We start from the raw sequence: 21,087 nt of genomic DNA on the forward strand, positions 1-21,087 counted from the left end.
ACCTTAATCCCATAGAAAATATGTGAAGGGACCTAAAGGTTTGAGTTACCAAACGTCAGCTTCAAAACCTTAAAGAGGAAGTAAACCCTCCTCTGACACTTGTACCTATAGGTAAGCCTCATTATAGGCTTACCTATAGGTACTGTAAATATCTCCTAAACATGTACCGTTTAGGAGATATCTACCTTACATGCAGCCAGTGACGTCACTGGCGCACGCGCTCTGAAGGAACGGCCGCTTGTGCCGTTCCTTCAGAACTCCGTGCCGTGACCGTTGGCTCCCGTGCGCGGGAGTGACGTCACCGCGGCTCCGGCCAATCAGATGGCCTGATGCCGCGATCCCGGAAGACGGGCGACTGGACATATCGTCCGTCATACAGCTAAGCGGGCGGCACGGCGGGGGCACGTTCTAAGGTAAGTATTTCATAATGAGCTAGTATGCGATGCATACTAGCTCATTATGTGTTTGTCTTTCAGGGTGAAAAAGAAAAAAAAAAAAAAAAGGGTTTACAACCTCTTTAATGACTTGGAGAGGATCTGCAAAGAGGAGTGGGACAAAATCTCTCCTGAGATGTGTGCAAACCTGGTGGCCAACTACAAGAAATGTCTGACCTCTGATTGCCAACAAGGGTTTTGCCACTAAGTAAGGTTTTGCAAAGGGGTTAAATACCTTATTTTACTCATTAAGACGCAAATCAATTTAAAAACATTTTTGAAATGCATTTTTCTGAATATTTTTCTTGTTATTCTGTCTCTGTTAAAATAAACCTACCATTAAAATTATAGACTGATCATTTCATTGTCAGTGGGCAAATATACAAAATCAGGAGGGGATCAAATACTTTTTCCCCCTCACTGTATATAGTACACAATCACATAAAAGACAGCAGCATAAATGACACAGAATTTGTTTTGCATTATAAGACAACTCATTAAAGTGATCTATTTTTGAGCATCAGCATTTGGAAAAAATGACTGATGAAAATGGAATTATCTGTCACAAATCATTAAAGTGAACCTGTCACTCTGCAGTAGACACAATGAGGAAAGAATAGTGGGTACTATGCTGGTATCATTTGAATTGTTCCACGTAAAACCTGCAAGTTGCCATGGCAGTACTAGACCAAGAGGTACTCCGGTAGGACTAGTAATGGTATGACTGAGATGCTATCCTTCCAGCTTCCTCTTCCAAACTCCCTTGGTTTCCATCACTTTCTGAGGACATTCGTGCCAGCTGCACCCCAGCCAAGTTTTCCAGCACTGCCATGACAACATTCATCCAAGTAGGGGACAATACAAGGAAAACAGCATTGAAATATCCATTGGACAATCACCATCAAATGTAACCATTTAACCATCTGAGTGAGTCTCTACATTCTAGAGAAGAGTTTCTTCATCAGGGTTTCCATGAAACGCGTTGGGTTCCCTCAGGGGTTGCTAGGGGGTCCTTGAGCAATGAGCAATTTCTGCCTCTCAAATAAGTTCCCATTGACACCATTGATGTTTTTAGCTATCTAGAAAGGGGGTAATTCCTCCCAATGACCACCAGTGTAAGGCTCCATTCACACCTGGGCGTTGAGCGTTTTTTCAGCTCCAAAAAACACTAAAAAAAAAAAAAAACGTTCCAAAACGACCAACAAGTAAAACCCCATTCATTTAAAATGGCCCCTGTTCACATCTGAGCGTTTTAACGCCTGAAGCAAAACGCCTGTAGCTGAGAAAAGTACATGAGCTTCTTTTTGGGCTGATTACCAGCGTTTTTGATAGATGTTAATGCCTGCCTCCAAAAACGAATGAAAAAACCGCCTGAAAATCGCTGTAAAAATCGTGGTGAAAACGCGCGAAAACGCTACGCTCGAGTGTGAATGCAGCCTAAGAGTCATTCTTCCCACTAACGTCAGACTAATGAATGTACGGGGAGTTGTAGATAGTCATTTTTAGCAGGTTCCCTTACCAGAAAGTTATTTTAAGGGTTCCTTTGTGTTCAAAAGGATGGGAAAAGCTGCTCTAGAGTCTTATTTATGCATTAACAGTTTCACACAACATATGCATTGAAGGTGACATTCATGGACATTTAAGAATTAAAGCCATTACATTCTTGGGTTTAGATATACTTTAATGGTTTTAGATGTTTAACCTACGGAAGATTTACTCCCCTTCATGACCAGGCCCTTTTTTGCGATACGGCACTGCGTTACTTTGACAAATGCGCAGTCTTGTGACACTGTAGTCAAATAAAATTTACGTCATTTTTTTGACACGAATAAAGCTTTCTTTTGGTGGTATTTGATCACCACTGCATTTTTTTTTTTATTTTTGCAGGACAAATTTTTTATATTATATTAATATATTTATTTATAAAAAATGTTTCTGCTATAAAGCATATCCAATAAAAATAAAAAAATAAAAAAGGAACCAAATTTCTTCATAATTTTTAAGCCAGTATGTATTCTGCTACAGGTTTTGGGTTAAAAAAAAAAAAACCCAATAAGTGTATATCGATTGGTTTACGTGAATTTCTATTTATACTAGTAATGGTGGTGATCAGTGATATTGTGTCGGACACCTGGACACTGTCACTTTTGACACTTTGCGTGAACCAGTGACACAAATACAGTGATCAGTGCTAAATATATGCACTGTCACTGTACTAATGGCACTGGCTGGGAAGGGGTTAAACATCTAGGGTGATCAAAGGGTTAACTGTGTGCCCAGCCAGTGTTTTGTGTACTGTATGTGCCGATTGCTGCTTTCACTAGGGGAAGATATAGATTCCAATTTTACACTTTGCAGGAACACAGGATTGATCTCTTCCCCCCCCCCCCATCAGAACTGAGTAATGCCTGGTTTACATAGGCATATCTCAGTTCTCTAGTGTATTGCCAATGATCGGCGGGTGCCAAAGGACATGGTGCCCGGCAACCACAGATTGGCTTCTGTTGTGAATGCTGCAGAGGTCCGGAATCACGTGTTTATACACACACACACACATGTGATCCGGCGCACAGCTGCTGCCCTGTAGCAGTAACAGTGCTATAGGGCAGTCAGCAAGCAAAAAAAAAAAAAACTCAGATTTTTACCTTTAAGTACTACTGTAATACAACGGGTATAGAAAAGAATTGCCCCCTTTAAAATCACATTTTGTTGCTTTGCAGCCTGAAAAGAAGACAGACACAGTTTTTGTTATATCCAGCTTTTTATTTACTCAAATTAGGACATCCAAGTGAACGATAGAATACCAACATATCAGAGGGAAAAAAATAATTCAAAAACAGAATCACCGAGTTGGAAAAAAGATCACCCACTTGTGTCAGTGTTTTGTTAAACCACCTTTAAGCTTTAATGAGTTCTGTTAAATTTGATGGGAACTGCAGTCTTCTAGTCATTCCACAGATTTTTAATGGGATTTAAGTCTGGGTTCTGACTAGGCCAAACAAGGACATTTACCTTTTTCTCCTTCAACCAATGTGTGGTCATTGTTACTGTGTGGTTTGAGTCATTGTCATGTTGGAAGGTAAACCTTCTTCCCATTGGCAACTTTCTGGCAGAGGGCAGCAGATTTATCTCATGAATTTGATGGTATTTTTCCCCATTAATTTTTCCTTCTATCCTGACAAGTGCTCCAATCACGGCTGCAGAGAAACACCCCATAACCAGATATCACCACCTCCATGCTTTACTGTAGCAATGGCGTTATTTGGATGGTGTGCTGTATTGGATTTCCTCTAGACAGATCGTTTAGTGTTGAGGCCAAATAATTAACTTTTAGTCCCATCTGACCAGAACACCATTTTCCATGTGGCCTCAGAATCTTCAAGGTGCATTTTGGCAAAGCTCATTCCTGACTGCATGTGGCCTTTCTTGAGGAGTGGCTTTTTCATGCACCCATCCCATACAGGCCACATTTGTGAAGAATTTGTGAGATTGTTGTCACATGCACACAATGACCACTCTTTGTCATACATTCCTTCAACTGCTTCAGAGTTGCTGTAGGCCTCTTGGTAGCCTCTCTGACCAGTTTCCTCCTGGCTCCTTCATCCAGTTTGGAGCGTCGTCCTGATTCAGGGAGGATCTGTGTTGTACCAAATACCTTCCACTTCTTAAGAATAGACTTCACTGTGCTTCTAGGCATTGAGAAAGCCTTTGATATTTTTTGTATCCCTCTCCTGACTTGTGCCTGTCTACAACTTTATCCTGGAGATCTTTCGACAGTGCCTTGCCGTCCATAGTTGGTTTGCTTCAGTTCAGACTAAAATGCTCCAAAAAAGCTCTTTTTATGCTGAGCTAATCAAAACAATCACAGTTTAAAGTCAATTGGCTTTGTGTGCGACTGAGAAGGTGATTAGCTACACCTGATTGAGTTTAAAGCGGAGTTCCGGCCTATTTTGCAAATTTAGTGATTCCTGGAGTGCTCACTATGCTGATCAACAATTGAGCATTTTCAATTTTTTTCGGGGGTCCCTTACCTTATTTTCAGGGCATTTTTGATTGTACTTCCTCCTTCTCCCCCCTCTGTGGCCACAGCCACCGACATCACTTCAGCCTTTGCATTGCATCCTGGGAGCTGTTTGTCATCACTCCCAGGAGGCTGGAATCAGGAAGAACTCCCAGAACACTCCCTGGAATCAGGAAGAAGGACACAGCAGACTACACTGCGGCTTCAGATGCCCACATCCAAGATGGCCGCACTCAGACAGCGTTTTTAAAAGTAAGATTTTGACTAAAATCCAATACTGTACACCTTGTAAGTATGAAAATAGCAGTTCTGTAAAGAGCGATGGATTAGTATTATAGGGGTATTTTTTTTTTTTTTACTAAAAAAAGGTATTTGAGGCCGGAACTCCACTTTAAAGTCATTTTTAGGAGGGGGGGGGGGGGTGATTCTTTTTCCAACTCGGTTTTGTCTTGTCATGTTGGTGTTAAATCTTTCACTTGGATGTTATCAGTTACAGCTGGATAAAACAAAAACTCTGTGTCAAGCTGCAAAGCAACAAAATCGGATTTAAAAAAAAAAAAAAAAAAAAAAAAGTAAGAAGGTGGGTAATTCTTTTCTATACGCGCTGTAAATTGTAACTTTATGTTTCTCCTTTTTGATTTATATATATAACAGGGAGAGAGACTGAGAAGTGATGAAGTGACTCAAGTAGTCCCATTTGTTGGTGATTTTTCAATGGACATCTTGTATTCACCGCACTTTATGCTTCCTAATCTCCTGCTATATTTTTCCCTGGTTTCCCTAATGCAGAGAAAATAAACTAAATTCATTTAAATGTCATAGAAATAGGTTTGTGCTTTACTTCTTAAAATGCTTTATAACTGGATGGTAATATATATATTTTTTTTTTTTTTTGTATAGAAGTGGGCAGTCTAATGTTTTTCATAACTACCAAGAGACAGGTTCACTTTAGCTGACAAATGGAAGAATCAGGCACAAAAGGACGACATGCTCACTCACTGAATGTCAAAAATGAATTGGTGGCATGACACGCGATATGTTGTGCACTGACACAAGCTGGCTGCATGATAAACACCTTACCGTGTAAATGGCAATTCTACAAACAGCGCAAGAGATCTGGAGGCATTCTGATACTGTCTAAAATTAAAAGACAAGACATGGTCACCTCTGAGCAGCCCCACCGCTGGCCAGAACATCATGAAACCACACAGATAACTTTCTGCCCATTACATACTAAGCAAGTCTATCATGCCCGCCGCCAGGCTGCAGCTGGCAATACCCTGAGGCTTGCAGTAGTCGAAGAGCTGCAGGTTATCCAATGTTTTACACTCACATCTCCTGTCAGAAGAAAAAAGGCTTTATTTTGAAAATGTTGAAAAGTCAGACCTGACCGCTTTTGGCAAAACTCCAAATGCTGGTACACAAGATAACTCAAGAAACCCTGTACCATAAGTGACCATATAACGGAACAGTTAACGGAATATACTTCGCTATATTATATACACACACACAGTATGTGTATAATATATATATATATATATATATATATATATATATATATATATACACACACACACACACACACACACACACACACACACACACACACACACACACACACATATTATATATATACATACATACACACACACTTTACAAATGTACCGTAGCGCTTTACCGCATTCCGGGAATTGTATGGCCACCAATGCATCAGAATTCATGGCGGCAGTATTTTGTAAATCACAGAGCACAAAACTCCACAACATTTGGTACATTCTAGGAGGTGTACCGAATGGAAATGTAGGTACCAAAACTGAAAATGCAGGGTTCACTTGGCTGAAAACTAAAACTCTTAAAAAATATCTATGTTTTTATATACAATTGTAATATATTTGACTTTTTAAATTAATATCATTAAATTAAAATTACTTTCAATTTTAGCCCATTATTGGCATGTTCTTGTGATAAAAATCTTCCTTGCTGCATTTTTGGTCAGTAAAAAAAAAAAAAAAAAAAAAAAAAAAACGCACCCAAAGATGCACCTCATCTGCATTGAAAATGCAGAAAGAATGCATCAATAATGCACGTTACATTTTTGATGCAGCTTTTGAGTCACATGACCTAGGAAAAACAAACCATGCGCACAGTAAATCGTGGTAAAATTACTGCAAAATCGCATGCGGTTTAGGCACCATTATCGGCAGCTTTTCCTCTTATCTGCAAAATGCCAATAACACCATTTTCAGCCGATATTTTTCGGTTACCGAACATTCGGTGCATCTCTAGTACTTTCCTCTAATGCCTTTCCCCACTCACCAAAGGTCCCTTCAAAGTTCTGTCCAATTGCAGGCCATTCTCATGAACTTACACAATCCTAAGAACCCTCCAATGGGCCACACTGGCCGTTGTCCACTCAGGCTCTGTGCACTGCATTTTGGGAGGTGCAGATAGGAAAATCAGCTGCTCATCTAAACCAGAAGTACACGGGCACATGGGCAGTCCACTTTCACATATGAACCAGAGGATACATGCTTTATTGGGAACAGAAAATTGTAAAATGAAACCATGCCATTCCTCTACCTAGTCTACCTAACAGTACATGTGCATATAGGCTGTTGACAGCTCTATTTCTCACCATCTCCTGTTACAACTTTCTAGCAATCCTTAAATAACAGCTGTGAAAACTCTGTGCAAAACAAACCATATTTAAATATTTTTAACTGGTTAAGCACAGACAGTATGGAGAAAAAAAAAAAAAAAAAAACAGCCAATCTAGGATGACATCACTGTATCCAGACATTTATCGCCTTTACCTTCAAATATTCGATTCTGATTTTCCGTTTTAATGTGAAAGCGGAGACGTATAGTAACTAAGTAGAACTACTTCACTACTGTACTTAAGTACCGAAAGGCGGTATCTGTACTTTCCTAGAGTAGAATTTTTTCTCCTACTTCCACTTTTACTTCACTACATTTTTTCGATGATTTCAATACTTCTACTCCAATATTTTTTTTTGTGCTGCATAGTTACTCGTTACTATTATAAAAATTACCACTGCCAGAACAGTAGATGGCAGGTTTCATGAAGCTCAAAACATGTGTATTATCAGTGCATACGAAAATAAATGCTACTGTATGTATAAATAAAAGCTGCATTTGAAATAATAAAAAATAATATGATGTTCAAACTTTTGACTTCTTTCTTTAATAACTACATAACACAGTACTTGTACTTTTACTTTCAGTACTTGAGTAGCAAAATTTTGAAAAAAACTACTTGCAATACTTAAGTACAAAAAATGTTGAAGACTTTAGTACTTTTACTCAAGTCACTTTTTGATTGAGCACTTCCACTTCTACTCAAGTATGGGTTTCGAGTACTTTATACAACTCTGTGTGAAAGACAGAAAACCTTACAGTGACTTCTATGTACAGGTGATGTTCCACGAGTTAAGGCCCGTACACACGTACCGATCGTCGGCATACAAACGTCGGTGGACGAAGGATCTGCCGATTGTACGCGTGTTAGTATGGTGCCTCCGACAGATGTCTGCGCACAATCCGCGGACAAAAGTCTTTCGTGCAAACATGAAAATATTTGTATGCCGACACCAGAACGGACGATTGTTCGCCTGTCAGTACACAATTCGGCCGACAGACCGCAGATTTGCAAGACTGGGCATGCTCAGAAAATAGAAAACACAGGGAAAGTTAACCATTACATGACATCACTTCTGCAGTCGGCGGACAAAATTCTTGTGCTGTCCTTGTGCTGTCTTTGCACTTTTCAGCAGACACCGACATCCCGGGGAGAAAAGAGGAACATTTGTAAGCCGACCATCGGTACGTGTGTACGGGGCTTTAGTAAGCGGAACGGCATGGTTTACTATAAATAGGTTATGCACCAGCTAGCGTGTCAGTTTGTATGACAGGATCCACAACCTGTTGCACATTGCAACTAAGTAAAAGCAGCCTTTCCTCAAATCATTGGCATATTGGAATGCAGTCAGCAACATTAATGATCGAATCAACCATCTAAAACATCGCCTTGTCCAAGCTGTAAATCAAGTCTGAGAAATATTCTGGTCACACATGAATTTCCTGCAGCATCACTCCCTAAAACATTTCTGCAGAAGCAATCAGGCGTAATAAAATACTTATGAAGAACAGTTTCCAGTCCTAATTGACATCTCCTCGAAACCACAAACAATCACCTAAAACAAAAATTACCTGGCATCCCAGCTTAGCAATTATACACACTGGACATTTAGCCCTGTGCATGAGATTGCAGTGTTTTGGGGCACGTACAAGGAACAGGCCCACCATCCAGCCCCAGGATGGGCCCGACATCGCACCCACCAGTACCAGTGCACCGAGGCTCCACTGCAAGGGACAATTCTTTCTTACTTGTTTTGTCTAATACTAGAAAAAGCAAATCGATTTACCTTATTCCACACTCATGCAGTCTTATTTCCAGCTGCGCACTTGCTCCCCCCAAAACCACTTCTCGTTGCCACTCATCAGTCACAGGAATTCTGACGCCATCCCAAATAATGCAGGACAAGCAGTCATGTACTGTTCATGGGGCAGCCAAGGACCCACCCATATTCTAGGCCAGCCTTTCTCAACCTTTTCAACACAGAGGAACCCTTGAAATAATTTTCAGGGTCTCAGGGAACCCCTGCTAAAAATGACTATTTCTCTTACGTCCTCCGACAGTCGCCGCCCATTCACACAGTCTTCACTTATGGGGTATTGACTTTCATCTCCACAGGAGTTTCTAGGCACAAGACTTGTAAAAGAACAAAAAATCTACATAGTCACACCCATGGGGGCTGTCCTACTAGTCCAATACCCCCCTGCAATAGCCATCCCAATTCAGTTTGGTCGCAAGCAGTGAAAGTGTATAAAAAAAGACCCCAAAAAGAGGGGCGGGGTGGCGACTGTCGGAGGAAGAATTAGAGAAAGGAATTTTTACGGTAAGATTTTACAAAAATTCCATTATTTACAATTCATGATACACTAGTGTGATGGTCAGTGGGATGAATGCTTCTTACACTTGTGGACACTGGGAAGAATTACCTTCTCCAGCTAGCTAAAAAGATCAATAGTGTAAGGGGAACTTATCTGAGAGCCAAAAACGGCCCATTGCTCAAGGAACCCCTAGCAACCTCTGAAGGAACCCTAGCATTCCACGGAACTCTGGTTGAGAAACACTGTTCTAGAGGATCGAAGAGGAGAAGAATATCTGCTGCTAGGGGAGCAAGGCACAGGGTAAGAACAGTTTTCGAGTCTCTCTCCCCCCCCCCCCCCCCCCGAAACAACCAAGCATTTAGCACTTGCAGTACTAAGGGAACAATGCAAAGGTCATGCGCCCCCCCCAAATTCAGATTTAGAGCTAAAATTCCAAACAGCTCTCCTTACTTTATATCTACAATCCTCGCCTAGGTAAAGACGTAATTTGACCTTAAGCATGCAAAGAAAAGTCTCAGGTCATTGCCTGTTGTATGGTGGAGCCTGTGTGACGTGTTTGTGCATGCAAGAGATCTTGCAAACTGCCTCCTGGGACTTGTGATGCAGATATTCCACAAGGCCGTTTGAGATTTTAGGTATGCCCAGAAACGCTGCAGGTGCTCTGCCATATGACTGGTAAGGACCTGAGCCAGGTCTGCGCATGGGCAAAAATGCGGAAGGTCTCTCTGCCATAGGCTGGGCAGGGACCCGCAACCTTGCCAGCACTACCAGATATGTTTTTTTCCATGTTTCTTTACACACACAAGCGCTAATGTAATTGAACCAGTGGAACCTCTAAGGGGGGAAAAAAATAAAGCAGCCTTACATTTGAAAACCGGAAAATACACAGACTGCATATTCATTACTAATATTTTTTTTTTCCCAGTCTATGGGCAGGTGATGCTCACACAACGGACGGATACAAGACCAGTCACTCCGTACAAGTAGAAGGAGATTATGGTCATTTATTACAAAAAAAAAAAAAAAAAAAAAGAAAAAAAAAAACTCCTACATAGGAAAATTCTTCGTGCTCTCTTGCCGCACACACAGGGAACCGAGGGCTCTGCTTCTCTGCTGTATTTTTGGACATAACTGGACTTTAGAGGATTGCTGTCCTTTGGGTTCCAGCTGCCCCCATCCAGCCTTTATTGAGGCTGGTCAGCACGCAATTCCGATACCATACATCCAAGACCTTGTCCAATTTCAAAACATATTCTGTCATCTTCATACGGCATTCCTGATGGGCAATCTAAGCATGCTGACTACTTGTTTTTAATATCCAGGCAGGCGATTTATTCTAGTCACTACAGTGGATTATACCACTCTCCAAGGGCACCCCTGAAGGAGTATACACTGACACTCCGAAACGCGTCGGGTATTCACCCGGGGGTTATGTGGTAATTTTCCTGCTGTTATATGTGATGTATTATTTAGCTTGCCTAATCTTTTTAATCAATTTTGTATAGAAATCTTCAATGAACTTTAAAAACGTTATTTTTTTTTTTGTGTCATTGTAATTTCAGTGCCTAAAAAGTCCCACCCAAAGGGGAATTTTTGCTTCTTACATAGGAAAATGCAGCAGTTATTTCATCTATGAACGATAGTGGGTGCCTACTCCTTTTAAATATATAGTGCAATATTCCTAATCCTAGAACTTTGTTACAATTCATAATTACTGGTATTTAATATGAAGCTGCCCCCTCAAGTCTATCACCACTTTACACATTCATGAAAATCAAGATAAGGTCTCGGACATTGAAATCATGCAAAACATACTCAAATCTCCCAAAAATTAGTGGAAAAAGGCTTATTCCAATTAGATAAATGATTCTTATACAGGATTTATATAGCGCCAAAAGTTTGTGCAGCGCTTTACAATGTGAGGGAAGACAAAGTTACAATACAGTTCAAAACAGGAGAAATTGGATGGCTTTAAGGATGGAGGATAGGAGCTTCTTACTTAAGGGGTCAAAAAGATAATAATTAGGTCCCACTCCAGAGTGTAAAAAAAAAGGGATCCTACCACAAATTAATCTCTTCACTTCTTCCTTTTATTCCACCATGGCTCCGCCACATGTGACAATCCGATGCACTCACCACAACTTTATGACTACCTAAGAAAGAAGAGGATCAAACGCTTGGTCCAAGGGTTCGTAAGTACATTCCAACTGCTTGGGCAAGCTATTGGCGATCTCTCTTCACAGACACTCCCCAGCAAGACTGCTAATCCCTCTCAAAGAATGACCATGAACAGCAAAAAGACAAATACTATCATAGTGCCAGTTTATTTGGAAAATAAAAATGCCTATAAAAAAAAAAAAAAACACACAAACTATAGGATCTCGCATTGATGGGGCCCAGTCGATCTCTTGGCACCAATACACACAGCTTGTATTCCACACCGCTGCTCTGCTCGCTGGAGCCACCATGCCTTCCAAATGCCAGAACCGGAAGTGACCTCACCACATAAACAAGATATGACGAATGTGTAAGTGCCGGTTCACACTGTTCCGACTTGTCAAGCTACTTGGTCGCCTGACAAGTCCGTGCTTTGCAATTGGAACCGTTCTAATAGGAGCGACTCAAGTCGCTCCGACTTAGAAAAAGGTTCCTGCACTACTTTTGGAGAAAGTCGGAGCGACTTGCATTGACTTCCATTATGTGAAGTCGGTGCAAGTCGCGGTGCACGGCGACTTCATTAAGTCGCCCCGAAGTCGTGTCGCCATAGTGTGAACCGACACTTACTGTCGGTTTTATGGACATTTTTAATTTACAAATACTGCACTATGATAGTATTCATGTCCTTTTGCTGTTCATGGCCATTCTTTGACATGGATTAGCAGTCTTATTGGGGAAGAAGTGTCTGAGAAGAGAGGTCACCACCAGCTTTGCCCAAGCAGTTAGAATGTGCTTATGAACTCCTGGACCAAGAGTTTATGACCTTCTTTCTTAAAGGTTCACAAAGTCGTGGTGAGTGCATTGGATTGTCACATGTGGCGGAGCATTGGTGAAATAAAAGGAAGAAGTGAAGAGTAGGGATGCACCGAAATTTCAGCCACCGAAATTTTATGGCCGAAAATGAGCCTATCCCATTTAAGCCGAAAATGGGTTAAAAATGCCAAAATGAATGGCCGCCGTGAGGAAGGAGGAGGGCGCAGCGCAGGTTTGAAAAGTCCCGCCTCTGGCCGGCCGCCCGCCTCTCAATGATGTCCCTACTACGATCTGTATGAATGAACTGACCTGACACCGGGTGGGCTGGTGAGCGGCCGCTAATAGCTATAACTATGTGAGCGCTTCACTTCCCTGTCATGCGAGTATCTCCTCTGACAGGGAAGTGAAGCGCTCACATAGTTGTAGCTATTAGCGGCTGCTCACCCGTCCTCCCGCCCGGTGTCAGGTCAGTTTATTTACACACATAGTCCCGCTGACAGGGAAGTGAAGTGAAGCTCTCACACAATTACAGCTATTAGAGGCTGCTCGCCCACCCTCCCGCCCGGTGTCAGTTCATTCATGCACAATTGCACAGATCGTAGTAGCAGTAGTGACATCACAGGGAGGCGGGCCGCCGGCCAGAGGCGGGACTTTTGAAAGGAAGGACAGTGACCGGAGGAGTAGAGTGAGAGTAAAGAGATCGCATCCTTGGGATGGGGAGGGACGCTGAGGCAGGGGGGGGGGAAGCTGAGACGAGCTTACCAATGATATTAGTATTATGCAGCATGAGGGGGTTAATATATTGCCACTGCTGGTCACTGATGCATTAGTGACCGACCAGTGGCAGTTAATTAACCCCTTTGTGCTGCATTAGTGCAACCAGTATCAGTGCAACCAGTGTTAATTAACACTGATACTGGTTGCACTAATGCAGCACAAAGGGGTTAATTAACTGCCACTGGTCAGTCACTAATTCATCAGTGACCAGCAGTGGCAATATATTAACCCCCTCATGCTGCATATTACTAATACCATTGGTAATTAAATTAACCACTTGCCAACCTGTCAACAGTACATATACTGCGACAGGGTGGCAGCGACAGGTGTACGTCGCTGCCTGTTTTTGGTGTATGCCCCTCTTCTATCTATTTTCTATCTATTTTAAAGAGGTTGTAAACCGAGAAAAAAAATTTTTCTCTTCTTTACATCCTGAAAGAGAAACACATAATGAGCTAGTATGCATCGCATAGTAGCTCATTATGAAATACTTACCTTAGAACGAGCCCCCGCCGTGCCGTCCGCTTACCTGTATGACGGGCGACATGTATAGTCGCCCGTCTTCCGGGATCGCGGCATCCGGCCATCTGATTGGCCGGAGCCGCGGTGACGTCAGTCCCGCGCACGCGCGCGGGAGCCGACGGTCACGGCACGGGGCTCTGAAGGAACGGCACGATCTGCCGTTCCTTCAGAGCGCATGCGCCAGTGACGTCACTGGCTGCATTAAAGGTAAATATCTCCTAAACGGTGCATGTTTAGGAGATATTTACAGTACCTATAGGTAAGCCTTAATATAGGCTTACCTATAGGTACAACTTCCTGAGGAGGGTTTACTTCCTCTTTAAAATCATTTGGGGGAAAAAGTCATTTTCGGTTACAATTTTCGGCCAAGGGCATCCTGCATTTTCGGTTTTGGTTTCGGCCCACAATTTTTATTTTGGTGCATCCCTAGTGAAGAGCGATTCATTTGTGTTAGGAGCACTTTATTCAAACTGTGGAGTGGGACTTTTAATTATCTAAAATTGAAATGAGGAGTTATTTCATGTTTGATTACTACACGGATCTGGAATAAAAACCAAAAAAAGGAGACCAAGATCCAGGTAAAAAATACATAAGGTTCTTGTATTTAGACCAGTGGTTTCCAAACATTCCCGTCTGAAGGCTACACTGTATAGGTTTCTGTTAATATTTGAGGGCAAAAAAATTAGTTTTATAAATGAAGAAATTAACATTTTAATGAACACGCCCGAAGAAATTACTTTATATCAAAAGCCTTCCCATCACATTAGAGCAACCCCACCCCCAATCACTCCAGAGCCCCCTTTACATATCAGAGTCCTTCCCTACATCAGGGTCCCCATCAGAAATGGATGCCAACTGATCTGAAATCTCAGTCTGAGGATATGCCACTGACCCCAAGAAAATAACATTTCATAGCAGGTTGGATGTGGCTCATTGGACACAGTTTGGAGACCCCTGATTTAGACAACAAATTTTTAGCCTGGAGTTAACCCTAAAGTGGTATTAAACCCAGACGCAAACATAGCATGTGATGGCTGCATCCGTTTTATTTTCTAGGTTTTCTATCTTCTATCTTTTTTCTGGTGACCCTGCCAGTAAATCTATTTTTTTTTTTCATAAAGAACAGGCTTTCCAGCAGAATGTATTAAGTTACAGAAATGAGACACTGTAGGGTTGCTTACAATGATCAGCTTTTATGTAAAACCGTTATCCCTAAAAGGAAAAACAAGTTGCTGTAACTGCTTTGTAGTGTGAGCTGGAGTTTGTCTTCAATTTGTTAGTGTATCTAAATCTGCTAGTACATCTAAAACGTCACTCACCCGAGAATGACAATGCTGCTGCCCTCTGTGCTCCTTCATTCAGAGTGGCGGCACTCTAAAGCAGGCCAATGTAGATGGGGGAAGCCTCCTATGGATCTATGGTGTTCTCCTGGCAGGGGGCCCGAGGAGATGTCCCTGCTGGGAGAACACAGTGATTACTGCTAGAGGCTACAGCCACTGACAATAATCACATGCTAAAAATCCGACATAATGGTTCTACCAAAGTAGATTGATGGATCGACTCCTGCACAATCAGCCTGCCCACAGATGGATTGAATCTCCACCAGTCCCTGCTGAACCGGCAGAGATTCGATCCATCTATGGCCAGCTTAATGCAGGTGGAGTGTTAGAGCTGGTTCACACTAGCGCGACTTGTCAGGCGCTCCCTTGCAATCCATTGACCGCTACAGGACCCGTTCTAATAGGAGCGACACAAGTCACTCCGACTTAGAAAAAGGGTCCTGTACTACTTCGGGGCGACCTCGGAGCGACTTGCATAGACTTCCATTATGTAAAGTCCCTGCAAGTCGCTCCGAAGTCGTGGTGCATGGGAATGCACAAGTCGCCCCCCGGAGTAGTAAGGAGTCATGTCGCCTTAGTGTGAACCGACTCTTACTGGGCAGATCACCAGGTGAAAACAGAGGGATCAAAAACCGAACAAAAAAAAAAAAAAAAAAAAAACAAAAACAAATGCAGCCACTACATTTAGCCCCCGTTCACACTGGGGCGACCTGTGAGGCGACCTGGTCGCCTCACAGGTCGCCGCAGGTCGCCTCCCATAGGGAAGCTGCGGACCCGTTCTGATAGGAGCGACACAAGTCGCTCCGACTCAGAAAAAGGGTCCGGAGCTTCTTTGGGGCGACCTGGAGGCGACCGCCATAGACTTCAATGTTACGAAGTCCGTGCCTGCTGCTCCGAGGTCGCGGCGCGCTGCTCGCACCGCGACCTCGGAGGTCGCTGCTATGTGAACGGGGCCTTAATAATGGGTAGGCTGCAATATATGCTTGTTTGATGTTGGGTTTAACACCGCTTTAAACCTGCTTTTTGCGCTATCTAGGAGGAGAATGTGATGGGGGTGGGGGTTCTATTGTTCCCTACTAAAGTTACTACTGAAATAAGACGTAGCTTTCTACAATTCAGCTGAAAGATACTAAAAAGTTGCCATCAACAAGGTGGACAATCCTCATGGCCAACTCATGTCTGGGGCAAGTTGCAGGACAATCACCACCTGACCTGCTCCATTAGGCTAAGTTCACATGTAGGCGTTTTGGGGAGTTTTTCTGCTCTAGGAAACGCCCAACAAGACAAATCCTATTCATTTCAATGGCCCCTGTTTACATCTGAGCGTTTTGACGTTTTAAGCAAAACGCCCAACGCTCAAAAAAGTACATGAGCTTCTTTTTGGGCAGATTACAGGCGTTTTTTATTTTTTTTACATTGGTCACTAGTCAACCTAAAAACGCCTGCACAAAAACGCCTGTAAAAAAAGCCCATAAAAACACCTGAAAAACGCCCATAAAACAGCCTGTAATTAGCAACGCCAAGATGTGAACGTAGCGTTAGGAGAAGTTCTTATCTCTGTCATGGAGATCTTTATTACTCAGATATATCACAAAGACAAAATAGAATAACCCTGAAATCAAACATTCTGAAGGCCGATCATGTGATTGCGCAGCCATTTAACCATATCACCATGATGATAAACAATAACATGTGACGAGTGTATCAGAAGGATACAAGGACAGACGACTTGTTCACTAAACCCCACAGAGAATGGCCAGTAAAACACACAATATAAACGTATGGCCGGGGTTTGTGAATACAGAAAGTGTAAAGGATTGCAGACCTTCCCAATGAACTCTGTTTACAGAGGATTATAGAGAGCAGTAAAAGATTTGTTTTATAGAGATAAAATATATAAAAAAGGGATCGCCCAGAATTGCTGTATAATCAGATAGAGGATAAAGCTTGGTGGTTGTAAATAGGTAACAGAACATGTAGCTAGGAGGGCTCATATACAAAAAGTTCTGGATGCAGGAGTGTCGCTCTGTCAGCGTTCTTGTCCCGGGGGGGGGGGGGGGGGGCTGTTGTGGATTTAAACCAGAGCAGTATCAGGCATGGCTTAAAGCGGTATAAAACAAAAAAAAAGCAAAAGATATATTGCAGCGTACAAATTCTTAGATATGAGGGCTGCATTTGTCTGGGGATCCTGCCAGTACTGTGCAAATGTTTTAGGCAGGTGAAGAAATGCTTTAGAATTTTTTTTCCTTCTTTAAATCATACATACATACATACATACATACATACATACATACATACATACAGTGCCTTGCAAAAGTAGTCGGCCCCCTTGAACTTTGCAACCTTTTGCCACATTTCAGGCTTCAAAACATAAAGATATATAAAACCGTCATTTTTTGTGAAGAATCAACAAGTGGGACACAATCATGAAGTGGAACGAAATTTATTGGATATTCCAAACTTTAACAAATAAAAAACTGAAAAATTGGGCGTGCAAAATTATTCAGCCCCCTTAAGTTAATACTTTGTAGCACCACCTTTTGCTGCGATTACAGCTGTAAGTCACTTGGGGTATGTCTCGATCAGTTTTGCACATCGAGAGACTGAAATTTTTGCCCATTCCTCCTTGCAAAACAGCTCGAGCTCAGTGAGGTTGGATGGAGAGCGTTTGTGAACAGCAGTTTTCAGTTCTTTACACAGATTCTCGATTGGATTCAGGTCTGGACTTTGACTTGGCCATTCTAACACCTGGATATGTTTATTTGTGAACCATTCCATTGTAGATTTTGCTTTAGGTTTTGGATCATTGTCTTGTTGGAAGACAAATCTCCGTCCCAGTCTCAGGTCTTTTGCAGACTCCATCAGGTTTTCTTCCAGAATGGTCCTGTATTTGGCTCCATCCATCTTCCCATCTTCCTTGTCCCTGCTGAAGAAAAGCAGGCCCAAACCATGATGCTGCCACCACCATGTTTGTCAGTGGGCATGGTGTGTTCAGGATGATGAGCTGTGTTGCTTTTACGCCAAACAAAGTTTTGCATTGTTGCCAAAAAGTTTGATTATTGTTTCATCTGACCAGAGCACCTTCTTCCACATGTTTGGTGTGTCTCCCAGGTGGTTTGCGGCAAACTTTAAATGACACTTTTTATGGATATCTTTAAGAAATGGCTTTCTTTTTGCCACTCTTCCATAAAGGCCAGATTTGTGCAGTATACAACCGATTGTTGTCCTATGGACAGAGTCTCCCACCTCAGCTGTAGATCTTTGCAGTTCATCCAGAGTGATCATGGGCCTCTTGGCTGCATCTCTGATCAGTCTTCTCCTTGTATGAGCTGAAAGTTTAGAGGGACGGCCAGGTCTTCGTAGATTTGCAGTGGTCTGATACTCCTTCCATTTCAATATTATCCCTTGCACAGTGCTCCTTGGGATGTTTAAAGCTCTTTTTGTATTCAAATCCGGCTTTAAGCTTCTCCACAACAGTATCTCGGACCTGCCTGGTGTGTTCCTTGTTCTTCATGATGCTCTCTGCACTTTAAACGGACCTCTGAGACTATGACAGTGCAGGTGCATTTATACGGAGACTTGATTACACACAGGTGGATTCTATTTATCATCATTAGTCATTTAGGTCAACATTGGATCATTCAGAGATCCTCACTGAACTTCTGGAGAGAGTTTGCTGTACTGAAAGTAAAGGGGCTGAATAATTTTGCACGCCCAATTTTTCAGTTTGTTAACAAAGTTTGAGATATCCAATAAATTTCGTTCCACTTCATGACTGTGTCCCACTTGTTGTTGATTCTTCACAAAAAATTACAGTTTTATATCTTTGTGTTTGAAGCCTGAAATGTGGCAAAAGGTCGCAAAGTTCAATGGGGCCGAATACTTTCGCAAGGCACTGTATATATATTATATATACACACACACACACACACACACACACACACACACACACACACTGAACAAAATGATAAAAAAAACGCAACACTTTTGGTTTTTGCCCCCATTTTTCATGAGCTGAACTCAAAGATATTCGTGCAAAAGATCTTTCTAGGAAAAATTGCGGCCAAAAAGCCATACCTACAACATGGAAACAAGTCTAAGTGACTCAACTATGCAGGAAAACATAGGAACTGGGGTGCAGAAAAATGGCAGCAGATGCTTTTGATTAAGGAGTCAAACTTTGAAGTAATTGGCTGTAGCAGGAGGTTGATTGTTCTCCGAAGGGCTGGAGAACAGTACAAAAGTTTGTGTCTGCAGGCAACAGTGAGGCATGGTGGAGATTCCCTGCAAATCTGAGGCTGCATTTCTGCAAATCGAGTGGTAGATTTGGTCAGGATCAATGGGGTCATCAATGCTGAGGAATACAGGCAAATACCTTTCCCATCATGCCATACCATCAGGGAAGAGTGTGATTGGAGCCAAATTGATTCTGCAAAACGGGACAACGACCCCAAACATACAGCCAAATGTCATTAGGAACTATTTTTAGGGTAAAGAAAAACAAGGAGTCCTGGAAGTAATGGTTTGGCCCCCACAGAGCCCGGATCTCATCATCAAATCTATCTGGGATTACAGGAAAAGACAGAAGGAGGTGAGGCAGCCTACATTTACAGAAGATCTGTGGATGGTTCTCAAAGATGTTTGGAACTACCTTCCAGCTGAGTTCCTTCAAAAACTGTGTGCAAGTGTACCCAGAGTTGAAGAATGTATGCTGGTTTGAAGGCAAAGAATGTTTACACCAATTATTAAATTGATTTCTCTACAGTTCATTTACTTTCCATTTTGTTTATTGATGAAAATAAACTAACAAGTTTGGCCCGCAGCTTGGAAATTTGGAAGATTGATAAAGAAACTGCACTTGGTTTTTAAAATGTACCTAGACCCAAAAACACATATTTGCAAGTCTGCAAATATGATTTATTTTTTCACTTTTTCCATGCAGTCTTTTGCATTAATGATCTATGTATGTTCAAAATTTTCTTGCATACAAAAAAAAAAAAAAAAATGTATTTTATTGCATTAAAAAAAAAAACTGACCTCATGCACTTCTCTGCAAATGGAAGCATTTATCTTCCCTCACTATTTTCATGTGCATTTCCTCCAGGCACAACACAAAAGGAAAGTGGAGCCTAGGAATCAGGACAAATTATCATCCACGTAAGAGAAGCAAAGAAACGTCTATTACAAAAAGGTATCCTCATTCTCTAAACACGTTACGCAAGCCAAAAGTCAGACTGTGGTTGCCTAATATATAAATCATAAAAACAAAGTATTGTGCAGTATTTATTGATAACAAAAATAAAAAAAGGCAGATTTTCTAGTACCGGGAAATAAAATAAATAAATAAAATAATATGGGGTTTTTGACTTACTGTAAAATCCATTTCTCTGATGTTCGTTGGCTGACACAGCTCCTGAACTTAATAACCATTGGGTTATACTGCCCCCTACAGGAGTAGACACTAGGCAGAAAAAAAAATTTGGCTACGCCTATGGGTAGTCCCAGTGGGTATACAGTAAAACCTTGGATTGCGAGCATAATTCGTTCCGGAAACATGCTTGTAATCCAAAGCACTCTTATATCAAAGCAAATTTCCCCATAAGAAATAATGGAAACTCAGATGATTCGTTCCACAACCATTTATTCATAAGTCCTTCAGTTTATAGCCCATATACAAAGATTATAGCATTGCGATAGGTTATATAACCATAAAATGTCCATCCACAAATAGCCGCTTCCACAAGGGGATAAGAAGCAAAATCCAGTAGGAGCTACAGAGTATCAAAGAGAAGAAAGGCGCCTCTAAGTGTAGCAATATGGTTCCATTTAATGAAGGTACAACATTTAGCAACTCACATGGTTGATGAATAAAACAGGCACATCTAAGTATGCAGGCATCCGGGGTAAAGCTGTCCACATGGACTATCTTCTGCACCGCCGGCTGCCAGTCTGTAATCCTGACCGGAAAGACCACCCTGCAGTAAAGCGATCTGAAAGCGAGGGGCAGCATGGAAGGGATGACGTAGATGGCGGTGCAGAGGATGGTCTA

The 21,087-nt window shown here is 41.9% G+C and overlaps 2 protein-coding genes across 3 annotated transcripts in view; one reads left to right on the top strand and one right to left on the bottom strand.

Moving 5' to 3' along the window:
- Window positions 1-21,087, top strand: part of LOC309544756 (E3 SUMO-protein ligase ZBED1-like) — a gene marked incomplete at both ends in the record, with an annotated part of 838,422 nt that overhangs the window by 462,859 nt on the left and 354,476 nt on the right. The window lies entirely within an intron of this gene.
- Window positions 1-21,087, bottom strand: part of ARL15 (ARF like GTPase 15) — a 450,682-nt gene that overhangs the window by 399,494 nt on the left and 30,101 nt on the right. Inside the window, exon 2 of one of the 2 annotated variants that reach the window (XM_082259990.1) lies at window positions 5,536-5,592. The exons of the other annotated variant lie outside the window; for it this stretch is intronic. Within the exon in view, the coding sequence (XP_082116116.1) occupies window positions 5,536-5,592 (57 nt within the window). The remainder of the gene's footprint in view (window positions 1-5,535; window positions 5,593-21,087) is intronic. 2 annotated transcript variants of the gene reach the window in all.

The sequence above is a fragment of the Pelophylax lessonae genome (genome assembly GCF_965119305.1).
Source record: "Pelophylax lessonae genome assembly, chromosome: 1".
Taxonomy (NCBI): Eukaryota; Metazoa; Chordata; class Amphibia; order Anura; family Ranidae; genus Pelophylax; species Pelophylax lessonae.